The following is a 15,697-nucleotide window of genomic DNA, read 5'->3' as shown; positions in this document are numbered from 1 at the left end:
TTCTCCCGCCTGCTCATATTAGTGCTGCTCTAATCCTAAAAAAATGTGCTGTGGAATTCACAGGGAAACAGACACTTTCAGGAGTGTTGATTTCCTGGGTCCCCCACTGACAAATCTTGCTGAACTCCACATCCCTACATGAGACAGTGGTGACACAAAGGGCATTAGTTCAGTGAGCGCTGCGGGGGACCAAAGACATCAATTCTACTGAGAGTGTCAGATCCAGAACAATTTTTCAGTATCCAAGGTGAGTTCAGCAGCAGTTGCAGCATGAAAAGTGAGAAAGTACACTCCTATTTTACGGGTAGATTACTTCTTAGGACTTTGTGTGTATTGACAGGGACACTCCGCATCATTATGACCACAGAGTTAGGATCTGCCCGATCCCTGGACTGACACCTGGCCCTGGCTCTCCGCGAGCCGCTCCGCCCCCTCCTCACCATAGCTCATTATGCCTTTGTCTTGCAGGATTTTTTTTTCGAGGGTTTATAACCACTTTAATACTGTTGAAAAATAAGTCGGTGGCTTCATTTTTAGGGATGGGGTCTGATGGGGGATTTGAGTGGTCTTTGAGCAACGAAGTTTCAGAATTTGATAAATGCGATTGTGTTTCGTCCTCTAAAATCCCCGGGATTACTTGGGCAGTCCTGCTTGTGTCCTTGAATGGAGCCTCAGGCTGATGACCGGTCTTCTGCCTCTCTGCATCTTCTTCCAGAAAGCTTGTCAATGTCTTAATGCAGTTTTGGGCAATTGTCCGAATAAAGACGACATCTTCATCATCAGAGATCACAAAATTAGCAAAATATTCAAAAAATTCATCATTTGTTCTGAACTCTAATTCCTGTGTAGCTGTACAATCCATTGTAATGGCCTGGCTCTTATTATAGTGTGAGCTCCCATGCTTTGAAGTGTGCGCTGTTGAGGGTAAGACATCCTGGTCACCGCCAGGGGAACACCTGCGCCTCTTGGCCAAAGGTGGGTCATTGCTAATATATTTTTGGAACAACTTATTGTAGCGGTAAATTTCACGGCTCTCCTGATATGGTAATGGACTCAATTTTAATTGAGAAATATTTCCACTCTTAGGTTTGGATGGTGGGGTGTCCTTGGAGGCTTCCTTCGTTTTACTGCCACTCTTAGGTTTGGATGGTGGGGTGTCCTTGGAGGCTTCCTTCGTTTTACCGTCACTCTTAGGTTTGGATGGTGGGGTGTCCTTGGAGGCTTCCCTCATTTTACCGTCACTCTCCGGTTTGGATGGGGGGGTGTCCTTGGAGGCTTCCTTCGTTTTACTGTCACTCTCCGGTTTGGATGGTGGGGTGTCCTCGGAGGCTTCCCTCATTTTACCGTCACTATCAGGAAGCACGACCTGAATTTCTTTCTTATGCCCCTGCCCTTCCAGAATCATTACTGCAACATCTCTCAAACTTTGCGCAATACCACGTTTGGTGCGTACTTTGATGCATTGGGGAAATAAGATCGAAAAATGTTTCTTAATATAACATGTAGCGTGTGATGGATTTACGAGATGAGAAACTATGATCTGCAAGTTGCAAATCTGCAAGCCGCACAGCTGGCAGGAATATGTATATGAGTAGTCCTCCTCCTTCCTCTCTATGACATATTCCAGGCCCACAATGGGCTCTTCTTTCATGTGGGCCTTCAGGAAGACGCTCAATCGGGATGCATCGTTCTGCTCCTGGGGTTTAATTAACTTCAGTTTATGTTTATGCTTGTTGCCCGTGAAGTGTCCAGCCAGCGAATTTGCTGACTCGCACATTTTACAGCAGATATCACAGTAATAATTCCGCTTGCCACTTTGTGCGTTCTCTCCGATAACCTGTGGACCGGAGAGCGCCATTTTACTATCCGCTTGACTTAGGGGACAGATCGGCTCCACATTCGGGTCTCAGACGTCTTATCACGAATACTTGATGTTCCCCTTCCGGCGCAGGCGGAGTGACGTCATGCAGAGTGAGCCTAGAACGTTCAACTGAAGCAACCTAGAGAGCTGAATAGTTGAGAAGCGCATGCCCAGTGAACACGCACGTCAGATATGGCGATCCGTCAGAAAGTGTAACGGAAGTGACGTTTTGTCGCCGCCATCTTGCTACACCCCGATCGTCCACAGTAAGGCTACACTGAGAAGGAGCAAGCGGACATCTTATTACATCCACCGGAGTTTTGCCATTTACACGGTAAAGTGAGTTTAAATAGTAAAATACAGTGCTTAGAACTCCGTCTTACTCTTTAAATGTTGAATTTTAAAAAGCTGCGACAATCGTCCTGATCTTACAGGTTCGTCAATCTGATTTAAAGATCAACTTCTAAACAGTAAGATCGAGTTGTATTTCACTATATAAACTAATTTTACTGTTAAAAAAACGTGTATAATGCAAAACTCCGGTGGGTGTAACAATATGTCCGCTTACCCCCTTCTCAGTGTATACTTAATGTGGGGGAGTGTGGGGTGTAGCAAGATGGCGGCGACGAAACGTTACTTCCGTTACACATTCCGGAAGAAACACCGGAAGTAGACCACCAAGTATCGGCGATAAGACGTCTGATGTCTGTAAGCAGAGTGTGCAGCTCACCTGTCCCCTAAGGAAGGCGGATAAAAAATAATGTCGCTTCGGAGAGAACAGGTTTCCGGAGAGAACACACAGAAGGGAGCCTCGTGCAGCAAGACTCTGAATTATTACTGTGATGTCTGCTCTGTACAGTGCACCTCAGTAGTGCAGCTGGCTGAACACGTCCAGGGCTACAAACATAACCGTATACTGCAGTCAATTAAACCCGAGGATGAGAACGATGGAAGGCAATTGGGCAACTTCCTGAAGGCCCACGTAAAAACACAGCCCATTGTGGGCATGGAATATGTCACAGAGGTGAAGAAGGACTTACAGTATAACTACTCCTGCCAGCTGTGCAAAGTGGAGAATGCCAACTTGAAGACAATAGTTTTACATCTCACCGAATCATTACACAATGAACGTTATATAAGGGAACTTTTAACCTACTTATTGCCCAGTTCCGGATACAAGGCCGGCGAAGGTATGGAGGACGCTCCACCATCCAAACCCGAGAGTGACGGTAAAACGCGCAAAGCCTCCGAGGACGCTCCACCATCCAAACCTGAGAGTGACGGTAAAACGTGTAAAGCCTTCGAGGACGCTCCACCATCCAAACCTGAGAGTGACGGTAAAACGTGTAAAGCCTTCGAGGACGCTCCACCATCCAAACCTGAGAGTGACGGTAAAACGTGTAAAGCCTTGGAGGACGCTCCACCATCCAAATGTAAGAGTGGAAACTGTTCTCACTCAAAACTGAGTCCATTACCACCTTTGGCCAAGAGGAGCAGGCGTTCCCCTGGCGGTGACCAGGATGTCTTACCCTCAATGGCACACATTCCAAAGGATGGGAGCTCACACTATAATAAGAGCCAGGCCATTACAATGGATTGTACAGCTACACAGGAATTAGAGTTCAGAACAAATAATGAATTTTTTGGATATTTTGCTAATTTTGTGATCTCTGATGATAAAGATGTCGTCTTCATTCGGACAATTACCCAAAACTGCATTAAAGCATTGAAACGCTTTCTTGAAGAAGAAGCAAAGAGGAAAAAGACCGGTCATCAGCCTAAAGCTTCACTGACAGACACAAGCAGGACTGCCCGAGAAACACCGGGGATTTTAAAGTCCCATTTATCAGATTTTAAAACTATCTTGCTCGAAGACAACTCAAATCCTCCCTCAGACTTCACCCCTAAAAATGAAGCCACTGACTTATTTTTCAACAGTATTAAAAACATGGATGAGTCCGAAGTGGTCAGAGATTTCCAGAAACTTGTTGCAACAAATCCTGAATTTCAAGGAATGGACATCCCTTCTGTTATCAGATTCCTGAAGGATTCTGGCAGATTAAAGTAGCCTTGATGCTGTGAAAATCGTGAATGTGTTCTCAATGACGGCTGTTTTATTTTCCTGAAGAGGTTCCAGACAGAATAACTTGGATTTTGTTTGGCATGTGTTTACCAATCCTTGATCTCTCTCCCTATGTCAGCTGTTTTTCGTACAGTTTTCTGCCAAATTTTTTTTTTCTTTTTTTTTTTACAATGGTGAAGGCTTAAACCCCCTGTCAATCTTTTACCATTCTCTAACATTCAGGTGGCAGTGCTTTCTGTACCGGCTGCCCGAGTGACTAAGGATGAGCTCCAGCGTGTTCGCATAGTACACGTACAGAGTCCGCCAGGAAGTCTGCATGGTGCTGCGCTAATCACAGCCAGGGAGACATTTCCCCGATCTCTGCAGCCGAGCATCGGGACAATGTCTCCCTGGCTGTGATTAGCGCAGCGCCGTGCTGACTTCCTGGCGGACTCTGCACGTGTACTATGCGAACACGCTGGAGCTCATCCTTACTAGTGACAATGATTTCCTCGAACAGGAAGTGAGGAATAATGTGCAGTAGGGACATGGCAATACAATTTTGACAGGGGTTCTACTCAACTAAAAAAAATCAGTTTGTTCTCTTTATTGCTTTTGAAGATTTTTTTTATTTTTATTTTTCCCCCTCACTTCCTGTATTGTGAAACTGTTGATAGTAGGACGAGAAGTTAAAGTGGAGGTTCACCCTAAAAACAAATTTTTAACATTAGAGCCAGCATAGTAAGGGCATATACTTTCGGCAGTTTTTTTTTCTCCGTACTTGCCTTTATATTCTGATTTGGTCCAGGGCTTCCGCGTTCTGATGACTCCGGGACTGGGCGTTCCTATCCCTGCCGCAGGGTTCCGATGACTGCAGGACTGGGCGTTCCTATCCTTTGGTTCAATGATTGACGGCTTGTGAAACAGGTGACCTGTCGCACAACGCGCGTCACCAGATTTCCGGAAATAGCCGAGCTGCGAGTCGGCACTATACGGCGCCTGCGCCCGCCGTGTAAAGCTGACTGCGCAGGCGCCGTATAGTGCCGACTCGCAGCTCGGCTATTTCCCGACATTTGGTGACGCGCGTTGTGCGACAGGTCACCTGTTTCACAAGCCGTCAATCATCGAACGGAAGGATAGGAACGCCCAGTCCCGCAGTCATCGGAACCCGGAAGCTCTGGACAAAAACGGAATATAAAGGTATGTACGGAGAAAAAAAAACAGCCGAAAGTAAATGCCCTTACTATGCTGGCTCTGCTAGATGTAATATTAAAATATTACAAAAAAATCTGTAACAGAACCACAGAAAGTGGTAAAAAAAGATGGCGTTTGTTCTAGTTTGATCTTCTTTCCCACTTTTACAAAAGTGGTGGTTATGGACTTTAATGTTAGAATTTTTTTCAATAGCGAAATCGTTATGTACATCGGGGGGGACTAGTAATTCATACAAAGTGACAAAATCGGGTGAACCTCCACTTTAAATAGCTTCCTTTACCTTTAGTGCAGTCATTCACCTCCTTCCAGGCAATTTTCTAGCAGAAAAAAATGATTTTTATGTGTAAGCAACAAATGTCAGAAAAGGTTTGGTCTTTAAACGGTTAAACTTTCTTCATCTACATGGGAGTTCTTTCCTTTGGTAAAAGAACGAAGAGATACTTTGTTTCTACTTATTGGCATGTTTTAGCCCTGGTTCACATTGATGCTACTTTGAAATCGTGCTACTTCACTCGAAGGAGCGTGATTTCAAAGTAACAAGGTCAACGCGATTTCAGGTGCTACTTGATAGACATCTGTGTGGCTTCATACACAGATGTCTATTGAAATCGGCAAAAGTAGTGCAGAAACTACTTTTGCAAATCGGTGCAGAGCCGCAAAATCGGTGTCGCACTGATTGGAACAGTGCCATTACTGCCAATAGGCTGCGACTTGTCATGCGATTTGATCTCTCAAATCGCATGACACATCGCTCCAATGTGAACCTAGGCTTGATAAAACTTGGCAGGCTGCCTGGATTTTGTTTTTCCAGCTGTGAGAACTCTCTGCACTTGTTAGAAAGATATGACATGCTAGGGAAAAAGATTGCAGTTTCAATTCTTAATGATTAATCGTGCAGCTCTACCATCTTGTATTCTATGCATGAGGGAAAAAAACTTGGGGTTCAGCACCCCCCCCCCCCCCCGATCTTTACCTGAGCTCCATCTGATCCAGCGATGTTCCCAATAGCCTTGTCTGTCCCGGGGCTCTCCCTCCTCATTGGCTGAGACACCAGTGTGAGCCCATTGGCTCTCACTGCTGTCAATTACAGCCAGTGAGGTTATAAGGAAATGGCAGGTTAAACTGCAGCTCTTTGTGTCTAGTGGACGCATAAAGCAGCATCTCGAGAGTGAGCATGCAGCGGTGCCCCCCAGGGCAAGCTGTTTTCTCCGGGAGCACTGCGTGCAGGGGAGAGGCCAGGAGCACCGGTAAGAATAACATGTTTATCATTAAGGAAAAAAAAGAGCTTTAGTTTCACTTTAACGTTTAATTTGAGGTATGGTTTTTCTTGCATAGTTATATTTGTTCAACTTGGAGCAATGTAAGTATGCAGATCTCATACCTGACTGATCTCTGTGGAAACTGTAAATTACTTTAATCACATTCACTACTATTCCAATGGTGGTACAGAGCGGCTGCCCTTCTGTATAGTAACCACAGGTGGTTGCTTAATCAGCACTATCTCCATTCAGAGAAATCCTTGCATTTTTATTTATTTTTTCTTTTTTTAACCACTTCCCGCCTGGCGTATAGTCAAATGACGGCCGCAGGATTCCTTCGTCCCTCCGGTTGGCCGTCGTATGACGTCCTGGGATTCCCTGCAGTGTGGAGAGCGCTCGTCGCGCACTCGGCGCATCACTGGGGACCCGATGCGCGTGACCGGCGACCGCAATGTCCACCGGGCACCCGCTATTGCTCGTCACAGAGCAGGGACGTGGATCTCTGTGTCCACGTCCTGAGATCCACGTCCTGCCAGGAAGAGGAGACTGATGGTGTGTCCCTTGTACATAGAGACACCGATCGGTCACCTCCCCCAGTCAGTCTTCTCCCTGCCACAGTTAGAATCACTCTCTAGGGAACACATTTAACCCCTTGATCGCCCCCTAGTGTTAACCCCTTCCCTGCCAGTCACATTTATACAGTAATCAGTGCATATTTATAGCACTGTTCGCTGTATAAATGTGAATGGTCCCAAAATAGTTTCTTCTGAGAAATCCTCACTTCCTGTTGTTCTTCTGTCTGTAAACTCCACACAGTAATGCGAGGCTTTCTCCCTGGTGTGGAGTGTCGTGCTCGCCCCCTCCCTTGGACTACAGGAGAGTCAGGACACCCACTAACACACAGCTCCTTACTCTATCTGCAACGTAGAGAGTGTCCTGACTCTCCTGTAGTCCAAGGGAGGGGGCGAGCACGACACTCCACACCAGGGAGAAAGCCTTGCATTACTGTGTGGAGTTACAGACAGAAGAACAGGAAGTGGGAATTTCTCAGAAGAAATAAGGACTTTTAAAAGCAAAATCGAAGAATGAGGTAAGTGAAGGAGGACTACACTAAGGTAAAGGAAGCTATTTAGGAAAAAAGAATTGTACCTTTACAACCCCTTTAACATTTTTAATAATAATTTGGACGATTTGGAAACGGCACAAAACTGTAAAGCAGTGGTCTCAAAGTACCGGCCCGCGGGCCATTTGCGGCCCGCGGACCAGTTATAAATGGCCCTCGGGCAGGGTGGAAGTGAGGGGAGCAAAAAAAAAAAAATTTTTTTTTTTTTTTTTTTTTTTTTTGAGCTGGTGCCATCTGGTGGTGAGCCGTTGGTATTACAAGTTATTACCACCAGATGTGAGCTGGCGCCATCTGGTGGTGGCCGTTGGTATTACAAGTTAAGCATTACAAGTTAAACAGCAATTCTAATGTCATTTTACACTATTTTCACTGCCATCTTCTTCCCTCTAATTAGAATCCCCAAACATTATATATATTTTTTATCCTAACACCCTAGAGAATAAAATAGCGATCGTTGCAATACTTTCTGTTACGCCGTATTTGCGCAGCGGTCTTACAAGCGCACTTTTTTGGGAAAAAAATTACACTTTTTTTAATAAAAAAATAAGACAACAGTAAAGTTATCCCCATTTTTTTTAATATTATGAAAGATAATGTTACGCCGAGTAAATTCATACCCAACATGTCACGCTTCAAAATTGTGTCCGCTTGTGGAATGCCGACAAACTTTTTTACCCTTTAAAATCTTCATAGGCGACGTTTAAAAAAATCTACAGGTTGCATGTTTTAAGTTACAGAGGAGCTAGAATTATTGCTCTCTCTCTACCAATCGTGGCGATACCTCACATGTGTGGTTTGAACACCGTTTACATATGCGGGCGCTGCTCACGTATGTGTTCGCTTCTGCGCGCAAGCTCGTCGGGACGGGGTGCGTTTTCTGGCTCCTAACTTTTTTAGCTGGCTCCTAGATTCCAAGCAAATTTGTCAAACCCTGACTTACACCAGTGCAGGTGGTAATAATGCGCTCGCTGACACCAGTGCTGGGGGTTAATAATGTTTTCGCTGACACCAGTACTGTTGTTTTTGAAGTTTGAAAGTTTGCATGCGGCCCCCCCATGGCATATGAAAACTTGTCTTGTGGCCCTCAGGTAATTTGAGTTTGAGACCCCTGCTGTAAAGCCACAAAGTGACCCCGTCGATATACAAAAAGTCCTAAGAACTAATCTACCCATAAAATATGAGTTTACATTCTCACTTTTCAAACTGCTGCTGAACTGAGAATTGTCCCCCAAAGCACACAGGATCTGACACACTGATTAGTATTGATCTTTTGGGTACCCCGCAGTTCTCACTGAACTCCTGCTGCTCCCCGTTTCACCACTGTCTCCTGTAGGGACGTGAAGGCCAACAGAATTTGTCAGTGAGGACTGTGGGGGGGCCAGGAAATCAACACTCGTGGAAGTCCACAGGACAATCTCTCTGCAAGGAACAGGCTGAAGAAAAAGGGGAGTACACACTTTTATGTTTTCAGGTAGGTACATTCTTATGAACTTTTGTATATTAACAGAGCCTTTTTAAGGTAACATAAAAAATAAACTATTGCAATAATGTACACCAGGTAAATGTAGACGTTTTTGGTTTATTTACCTTGGTTACATAATAAAGATGTGATTTTATGTTTAAAGTGGAGGTTCACCCAAAAACTTAATTAGATTGAGGCTCATTTTGTGAAGGGGAATCGGGTGTTTTTTTTTAAATCGAAGCAGTACTTACCGTTTTAGAGATAGATCTTCTCCGCCGCTTCCGGGTATGGGCTGCGGGACTGGGCGTTCCTATTTGATTGACAGGCTTCCGACGGTCGCATACATCGCGTCACGATTTTCCGAAAGTAGCCGAACGTCGGTGCGCAGGCGCCGTATAGAGCCGCACCGACGTTCGGCTACTCGTGACGCGATGTATGCGACCGTCGGAAGCCTGTCAATCAAATAGGAACGCCCAGTCCCAAAGACCATACCCAGAAGCGGCGGAGAAGATCTATCTCTAAAACGGTAAGTACTGCTTCGATTTAATAAAAAACTACCCGATTCCCCTTCACAAGATGAGCCTCAATCTAATGTTAAAAATTGTTTTTCGGGTGAACTACCGCATTAAAGCGGAGGTTCTGTGGGAAACGTTTTTTTTTTTTTTAAACACTAATCTGCTGCTTTTACTATAGTATTTATTTTACTCACATGTCCCGTTTTAGCAGCCGCCAGGATCCTCTTTTCCCATAAAATAATATTTTATAAAGTATAGTGATGGACATTGCCATCTTAATTGTGGGCACTCTGAAGCCCTCCTGTTCTTTCTACCGGGATGCGGCAAATGCTGATCTCCCAGCATTCACCGCGTAATCCCGCACATGCGCAGTGTCGACGGCGAGCCGCGCCGTCAACACTGCAGAGTTGCTATCACAACGGCCGGCGGCGTCCTGAAAAGGACACGCCCCGCTGTGATAATTATAATAGGGGAAGATGTATCCGCCCTCCCTCATCATATGACGCGCTTTGCGAAAGTCATGTGACCCGCTTCCACATGACAGCCTAGCTAGCGCGAGAGATCTACGGCGCCTAGCTATTTGAGATGGCCTGCACGTCACTCACAGGAGAACACAGTCAGCTCCCAGAATGCAAAGAGCCGTCGGGGAATATAGCGACACGCCCACTCCCCGCTGGGCTGAAAACCAGGAAGTAGAGGAGATAAGAGGTAAGGGAGCATTTAAAAAAAAAAATTCAACGCTATCATCCGTAAATAGGGTTAAAGCTAGCAATGCTGAAAACTTAATTTTGAGGGTGAACCTCCGCTTTAACATGAAAGGAGTATTCGTTATTTTTCCATGCGTTTAACCAACAGTTTTTTTTGCTCGAAAATTACTTAAACATTATATATATTTTTTTCTAACACCATAGAGAATAAAATGACGGTCATTGTAATACTTTTTGTCACACCGTATTTGCGCAGCGGTCTTACAAGCGCACTTTTTTTGGAAAAAATTTACTTTTTTGAATTAAAAAATAAGACAACAGTAAAGTTAGCCCAATTATTTTATATATTGTGAAAGATAATGTTACACCGAGTAAAATGATACCCAACATGTCACGCTTCAAAATTGCGCCCGCTCGTGGAATGGCGTCAAACTTTTACCCTTAAAAATCTCCATAGGCGACGTTTAAGAAATTCTATAGGTTGCATCTTTTGAGCTATGTGGTTTGAACACCGCTTTCATATGCGGGCGCTACTTACGTATGCGTTCGCTTCTGTGCGCGAGCTCGACGGGGCGCTTTAAAACATTTTTACATCTCATATTTAGACTTCATTATTGGGCTTTATTAGACCTAAAAAGGTAAAAAAAAACATATTTTTTTTTTTTACTCATCTGGAAATGCCTGTTGCTATGCGGTCCCACGAAATCTGCCTTTGAAACCACCTAGGATTCTGACATCATCTCCCTCTAATGCTCCTGGGAAATGTGTGTCATCATTTCCTAGGATGCAGTGCGCTGTCCAATTATCACTCCCCATCCAAGACTTCCAGGAAGTAAGTGCTTGTAGGCTTCACAATGCCCACAAGCAAAATGACAACGGTGTAGATATAGTTTTATAAACTATGTTTTTTGAATATCTATGCGGATCGGCGGCGGATTGTAAAATAGTAAGTGACCGGATTTATATTATAAAACGCAGGATGAAAGGACATACATTTAAAAAATGCTAATTGTGGTTGGAACTCCGCTTTAAATGCAAAAATAAATAAATTTGTCATTTGAAAAAATTACATCAAGAAAATATTGCTTTAAGAAGCATGGGCAGAAGTGACGTTTTGACGTCGCTTCCGCCCTGCTATGCTATGGGGACGGGTGGGGGCCATCTTGCCCTCACTCGCATCCACAGCAAGCAGGAGACAGCACCCGATCGCCTCCGCCGCTACCAACGGCTCCGGTAAGCAGCGGAGGGCGTGGGAGGGGGGAGGGCCCTCTCCCGATAACGGTGATCTCGCAGCGAATCCGCCGCGGAGACCACCGTTGACGTTTACAGGACCGCTCAAAGACAAGATGGATATGTTACCGAGATATCCATCTTTAAAAACAGGACGTATATATACATGAGCGGGTCCTTAAGTGGTTAATGTCATAGCATGCCTGTTTTTTATTTTTTTTATTTGTGTAATGTTAGCATATGTGTGAATATTTTACATCTCGCATCACACAATGGCAGGTTGCGTCCACAATTTTTTGCACACACAGGGGCGGGCTTAGGGGTAAAAGTGCTGCAGATTGCAGATCATCCTCCCTGTCCTGTCCTTTAAAGTTTGCAGTCCGGGTCTCCTGCTTGTCATATTGACAGCAGCACTTCCACCCCCAAGCATGCCCCTGTGTGTGCAAAACACATCTCCAACCTGTAATGTGTGGAGAAGCGCACACAGTGACAGCAGTAAGAGTCAGGGCTGGATGATGTTATTTCACTGTCCCATCTCCCGACTATCAAAGGGGGGGGGGGGGGAGATTTGCATCACAATCACTCACTTAGTGTTAGCCAATCATGCTTTATCCATGCTGCAGCCCTGTATAACGCTGCTAGCTGCAAAGTTTGATGGACTACTGGTCCCAGGCAGTCCTGTGCAAGTCCGGCAATCTTCCTGGCTGAAGCAACTTGACTCAAACACCGGTGACATCACAGCCTCTCCCTCTGGCTTCACATCCAATCCTGGCATGTCTCTCCCAGACTTCTACTCTGTGCCTGTCACTCACAACCCTGGAATGGATCACTCCTAGTGATATGCCCGGCAGTGCTCCACACTGTCCTCCCCCTGCTCCTGTTCCAGACACCTCTCAATGACTGTTTAATAAAGAGGTTTCTTCCCAGCTCCTGAGAAGAAAGGGGGTTCCCTCAAGGCCCATGACGGTCTAACACTCAATCACTAGTTCTTCCACCCAACAACTCCTCCCACAACTTGCTAACAATGGGAATATATAGGAGGCCTGCCAATTCTAGTTGGGGATTGGTCAGGGTTCCCAGATGCACTACAATTCTGTGCCCTACCTCTTTGAACACTCTGGGAACAGAGGAGGCGCCAGAGAGATGAAGTACATGCCATGTCATGTCCGTGTACATGAAAGAAGCAACATGTGAAAGGGTCCCACTGCAGATCAGTGGTAAGGGCCCCAAGCTCAAAGGAAAGGGAACCCCAGGACTCATGAGGAGATGGCCTTTATGTTTTTCTCCATCGAACTGTAGCACAATACATTTTGGTCTGAAACAGCAAAAAATAAAACATCCAGTGGTGATTAAAGAAGTAAAGCCAAAGCTTGTTTGGCTGTACTCCTCCTGGGTCACAGGAGTGCGGTTGGTTCTGCACTCCTTTAGCCCATTTACAGTTGACCGCGGGCTAAAGCATGCTGTCGGCTAATGTCACAGAGTCGGTCCTGGCTGGGGAAAGATCCTGACCATATGGTTGAGATCCACCCAGGAGCCTGGACTGGCACCTGGCTCAGCCTCTCAGCTGTGGAACAAGACTGAGCCAGCCGATCCCTCCCCACCCTAGTCTGGCGCTCCACTGAGTGTTGGAGGGGCAGAGCAGACAGCAGTGACTGACAGTCATGGCTCTCTGCTCAGAGTGGCAGAGAGAACTGAGCAAGCAGAGGTGTTTGATCGCTCAGTTGTGACCTTAATGCAGGGCGGGGGACAGATGCAGCATTGAATCGATGCGTAGATAAGTATGATTTTTTTCTTAATCCCCAACTTATCTTTTAAATACCAAGAAACCTCTTTCTCAAAGAAATAATAACAATTTGATATGCCTACATGTTGTATGAGTAATTTTCATTTAAAACATGACCGTGCTGGAAACTGAAAATTTACCTGGGCTGGAAGGGGGTAGAGGTGTCCAGTATTGAATTGGTTATTATGCCTGCATATTAAGTTAATAATATACCCTTTGTCTTGAATTAGTCATAAAAAAATATTCTAGTATGGGAACTTCTGTTAGGCAGCCTTAAAACTGTACACTTGCAGCGTAAGGTTATCTAAGGCACTGCTGGCTATTCTCATGTGATTTTGTCTAACCCTCCATCACAGACTGACCCCCCATCAAAGACTGGTCCCCCATCAAAAACTGGTCCCCCCATCACAGACGGACCCCCCCATCACAGACTGACCCCCCATCAAAAACTGGTCCCCCCATCACAGACTGACCCCCCCATCACAGACTGAGCCCTCATCTCAGACTGGTCCCCCCATCAAAGACTGGTCCCCCCATCACAGACTGACCCCCCATCACAGACTGGTCCCCCCATCAAAGACTGCCCCCATCACAGACTGTTCCCACCATCATAGACTGACCCCCCATCCCAGACTGGTCCCCCATCACAGACTTGTGCCCCCATCACAGACTGGTCCCCCCATCACAGACTGGTGCACCCATCACAGACTGGTCCCCCCATCACAGACTGGCCCCCCATCACAGACTGGTGCACCCATCACAGACTGGTCCCCCATCAGACTTGTGCCCTCATCACAGACGTGCCCTCATCACAGACTGGTCCCCCCCATCACAGACTGGCCGCCCCATCACAGACTGACCCCCCCATCACAGACTGGTCCCCCCATCACAGACTGCCCCCCCATCACAGACTGCCCCCCCATCACAAACTGGTCCCCCCTCATCACAGACTGGTCCCCCCATCACAGACTGGTCCCCCCCATCACAGACTGGTCCCCCATCACAGACTGGTCCCCCCATTACAGACTGGCCCCCCCCTTCACAGACTGCCCCCCCTTCACAGACTGACCCCCCCATCACAGACTGACCTCCCCATCACAGACTGACCCCCCCATCACAGACTGGTGCCCCATCACAGACTGGCGCCCCATCACAGACTGGTCCCCTCATCACAGACTGATCCCCCATCACAGACTGCCCCCCCATCACAGACTGCCCCCCATCACAAACTGGTCCCCCCTCATCACAGACTGGTCCCCCCATCACAGACTGGTCCCCCCCATCACAGACTGGTCCCCCCCATCACAGACTGGTCCCCCCATTACAGACTGGCCCCCCCTTCACAGACTGACCCCCCATCACAGACTGACCCCCCCATCACAGACTGGTGCCCCATCACAGACTGGTGCCCCATCACAGACTGGCGCCCCCATCACAGACTGGTCCCCTCATCACAGACTGATCCCCCATCACAGACTGATCCCCCATCACAGACTGACCCCCCATCACAGACTGGTGCCCCCATCACAGACTAACCCCCCTCACAGACCCTCTTCGATAGTAGACTCCTGTCCTTATAACAACACAGCACTCCCCCTCTTCCCACAGAGCATTACCTTATTTACACAAGATGAGAAGCATGGCAGCCCTGGACAACGGTAAATGTGATGGACTAGCCAAGCATGTCTCAAAACCTAAACCCTTTTGAGCATCTGTGGGGCATCATCAAACGGAAGGTGGAGGAGCGCAAGGTCTCTAACATCCACCAGCTCTGTGATGTCATCATGGAGGGGTGGAAGAGGACTCCAGTGGCAACCTGTGAAGCTCTGGTGAACTCCATGCCCAAGAGGGTTAAGGCAGTGCTGGAAAATAATGGTGGTCACACAAAGTATTGACACTTCGGGCCTAGTTTGGACATTTTCACTTAGGGGTGTACTCACCTTTGTTGCCAGCGGTTTAGACATTAATGGCTGTGTGTTGATTTATTTTGAGGGGACAGCAAATTTACACTGTTATACAAGCTGTACACTCACTACTTTACATTGTAGAAAAGTGTCATTTCTTCAGTGGTGTCACATGAAAAGATATAATAAAATATTTACAAAAATGTGAGGGGTGTACTCACTTTTGTGAGATACTGTACTTTAATGAGATGCCTGTTGTATTGTAAGGCTCAGTTCACACTACTATGCTTCGTTTTTCATGCGCTATTCAGTGCAAATATGTAGTGCAACTTTGGATGTGGTTAGCATAATCTTTGGAGCCAAATCGCACCAAAGTAACACAGGAACCTTTTCCAAAATCACACCTCACATAATTGAATTGATGTGAATGGGCACCATTGAAAATAATGTGATTTCCCTTGTAATGCAATTCAGTGTGACTCAAGTCGCATCAGTGTGAACCAGCACTTAGTGTTACTATGTGAGAAACATGTGATTGTTCATCTTGAGGAAGGGAAATGTTCTGCAAAACACATA

General features: G+C 46.3%; 2 protein-coding genes across 2 annotated transcripts in view; one reads left to right on the top strand and one right to left on the bottom strand.

Moving 5' to 3' along the window:
* LOC120937845 overlaps positions 1-2,016 on the bottom strand; it is a 29,052-nt gene extending 27,036 nt beyond the window's left edge. Inside the window, exon 1 of the mRNA XM_040351359.1 lies at positions 606-2,016. Coding sequence (XP_040207293.1) covers positions 606-1,858 — 1,253 coding nt within the window. The 5' untranslated portion in view covers positions 1,859-2,016. The remainder of the gene's footprint in view (positions 1-605) is intronic.
* A 445-nt stretch (positions 2,017-2,461) lies between these two features.
* Positions 2,462-3,953, top strand: LOC120937844. Its single transcript, XM_040351358.1, has 2 exons — positions 2,462-3,059; positions 3,114-3,953. Exons 1-2 carry the CDS (start codon positions 2,622-2,624, stop codon positions 3,927-3,929), a joined length of 1,254 nt encoding a protein of 417 aa, XP_040207292.1. The 5' UTR covers positions 2,462-2,621; the 3' UTR covers positions 3,930-3,953.
* Positions 3,954-15,697: the final 11,744 nt, after the last annotated feature.

This window comes from Rana temporaria, chromosome 4 (genome assembly GCF_905171775.1).
Source record: "Rana temporaria chromosome 4, aRanTem1.1, whole genome shotgun sequence".
Lineage (NCBI taxonomy): Eukaryota > Metazoa > Chordata > Amphibia > Anura > Ranidae > Rana > Rana temporaria.
Note: the sequence above shows the minus strand (reverse complement) of the source record. Positions and strands in the feature narration are given on the sequence as shown.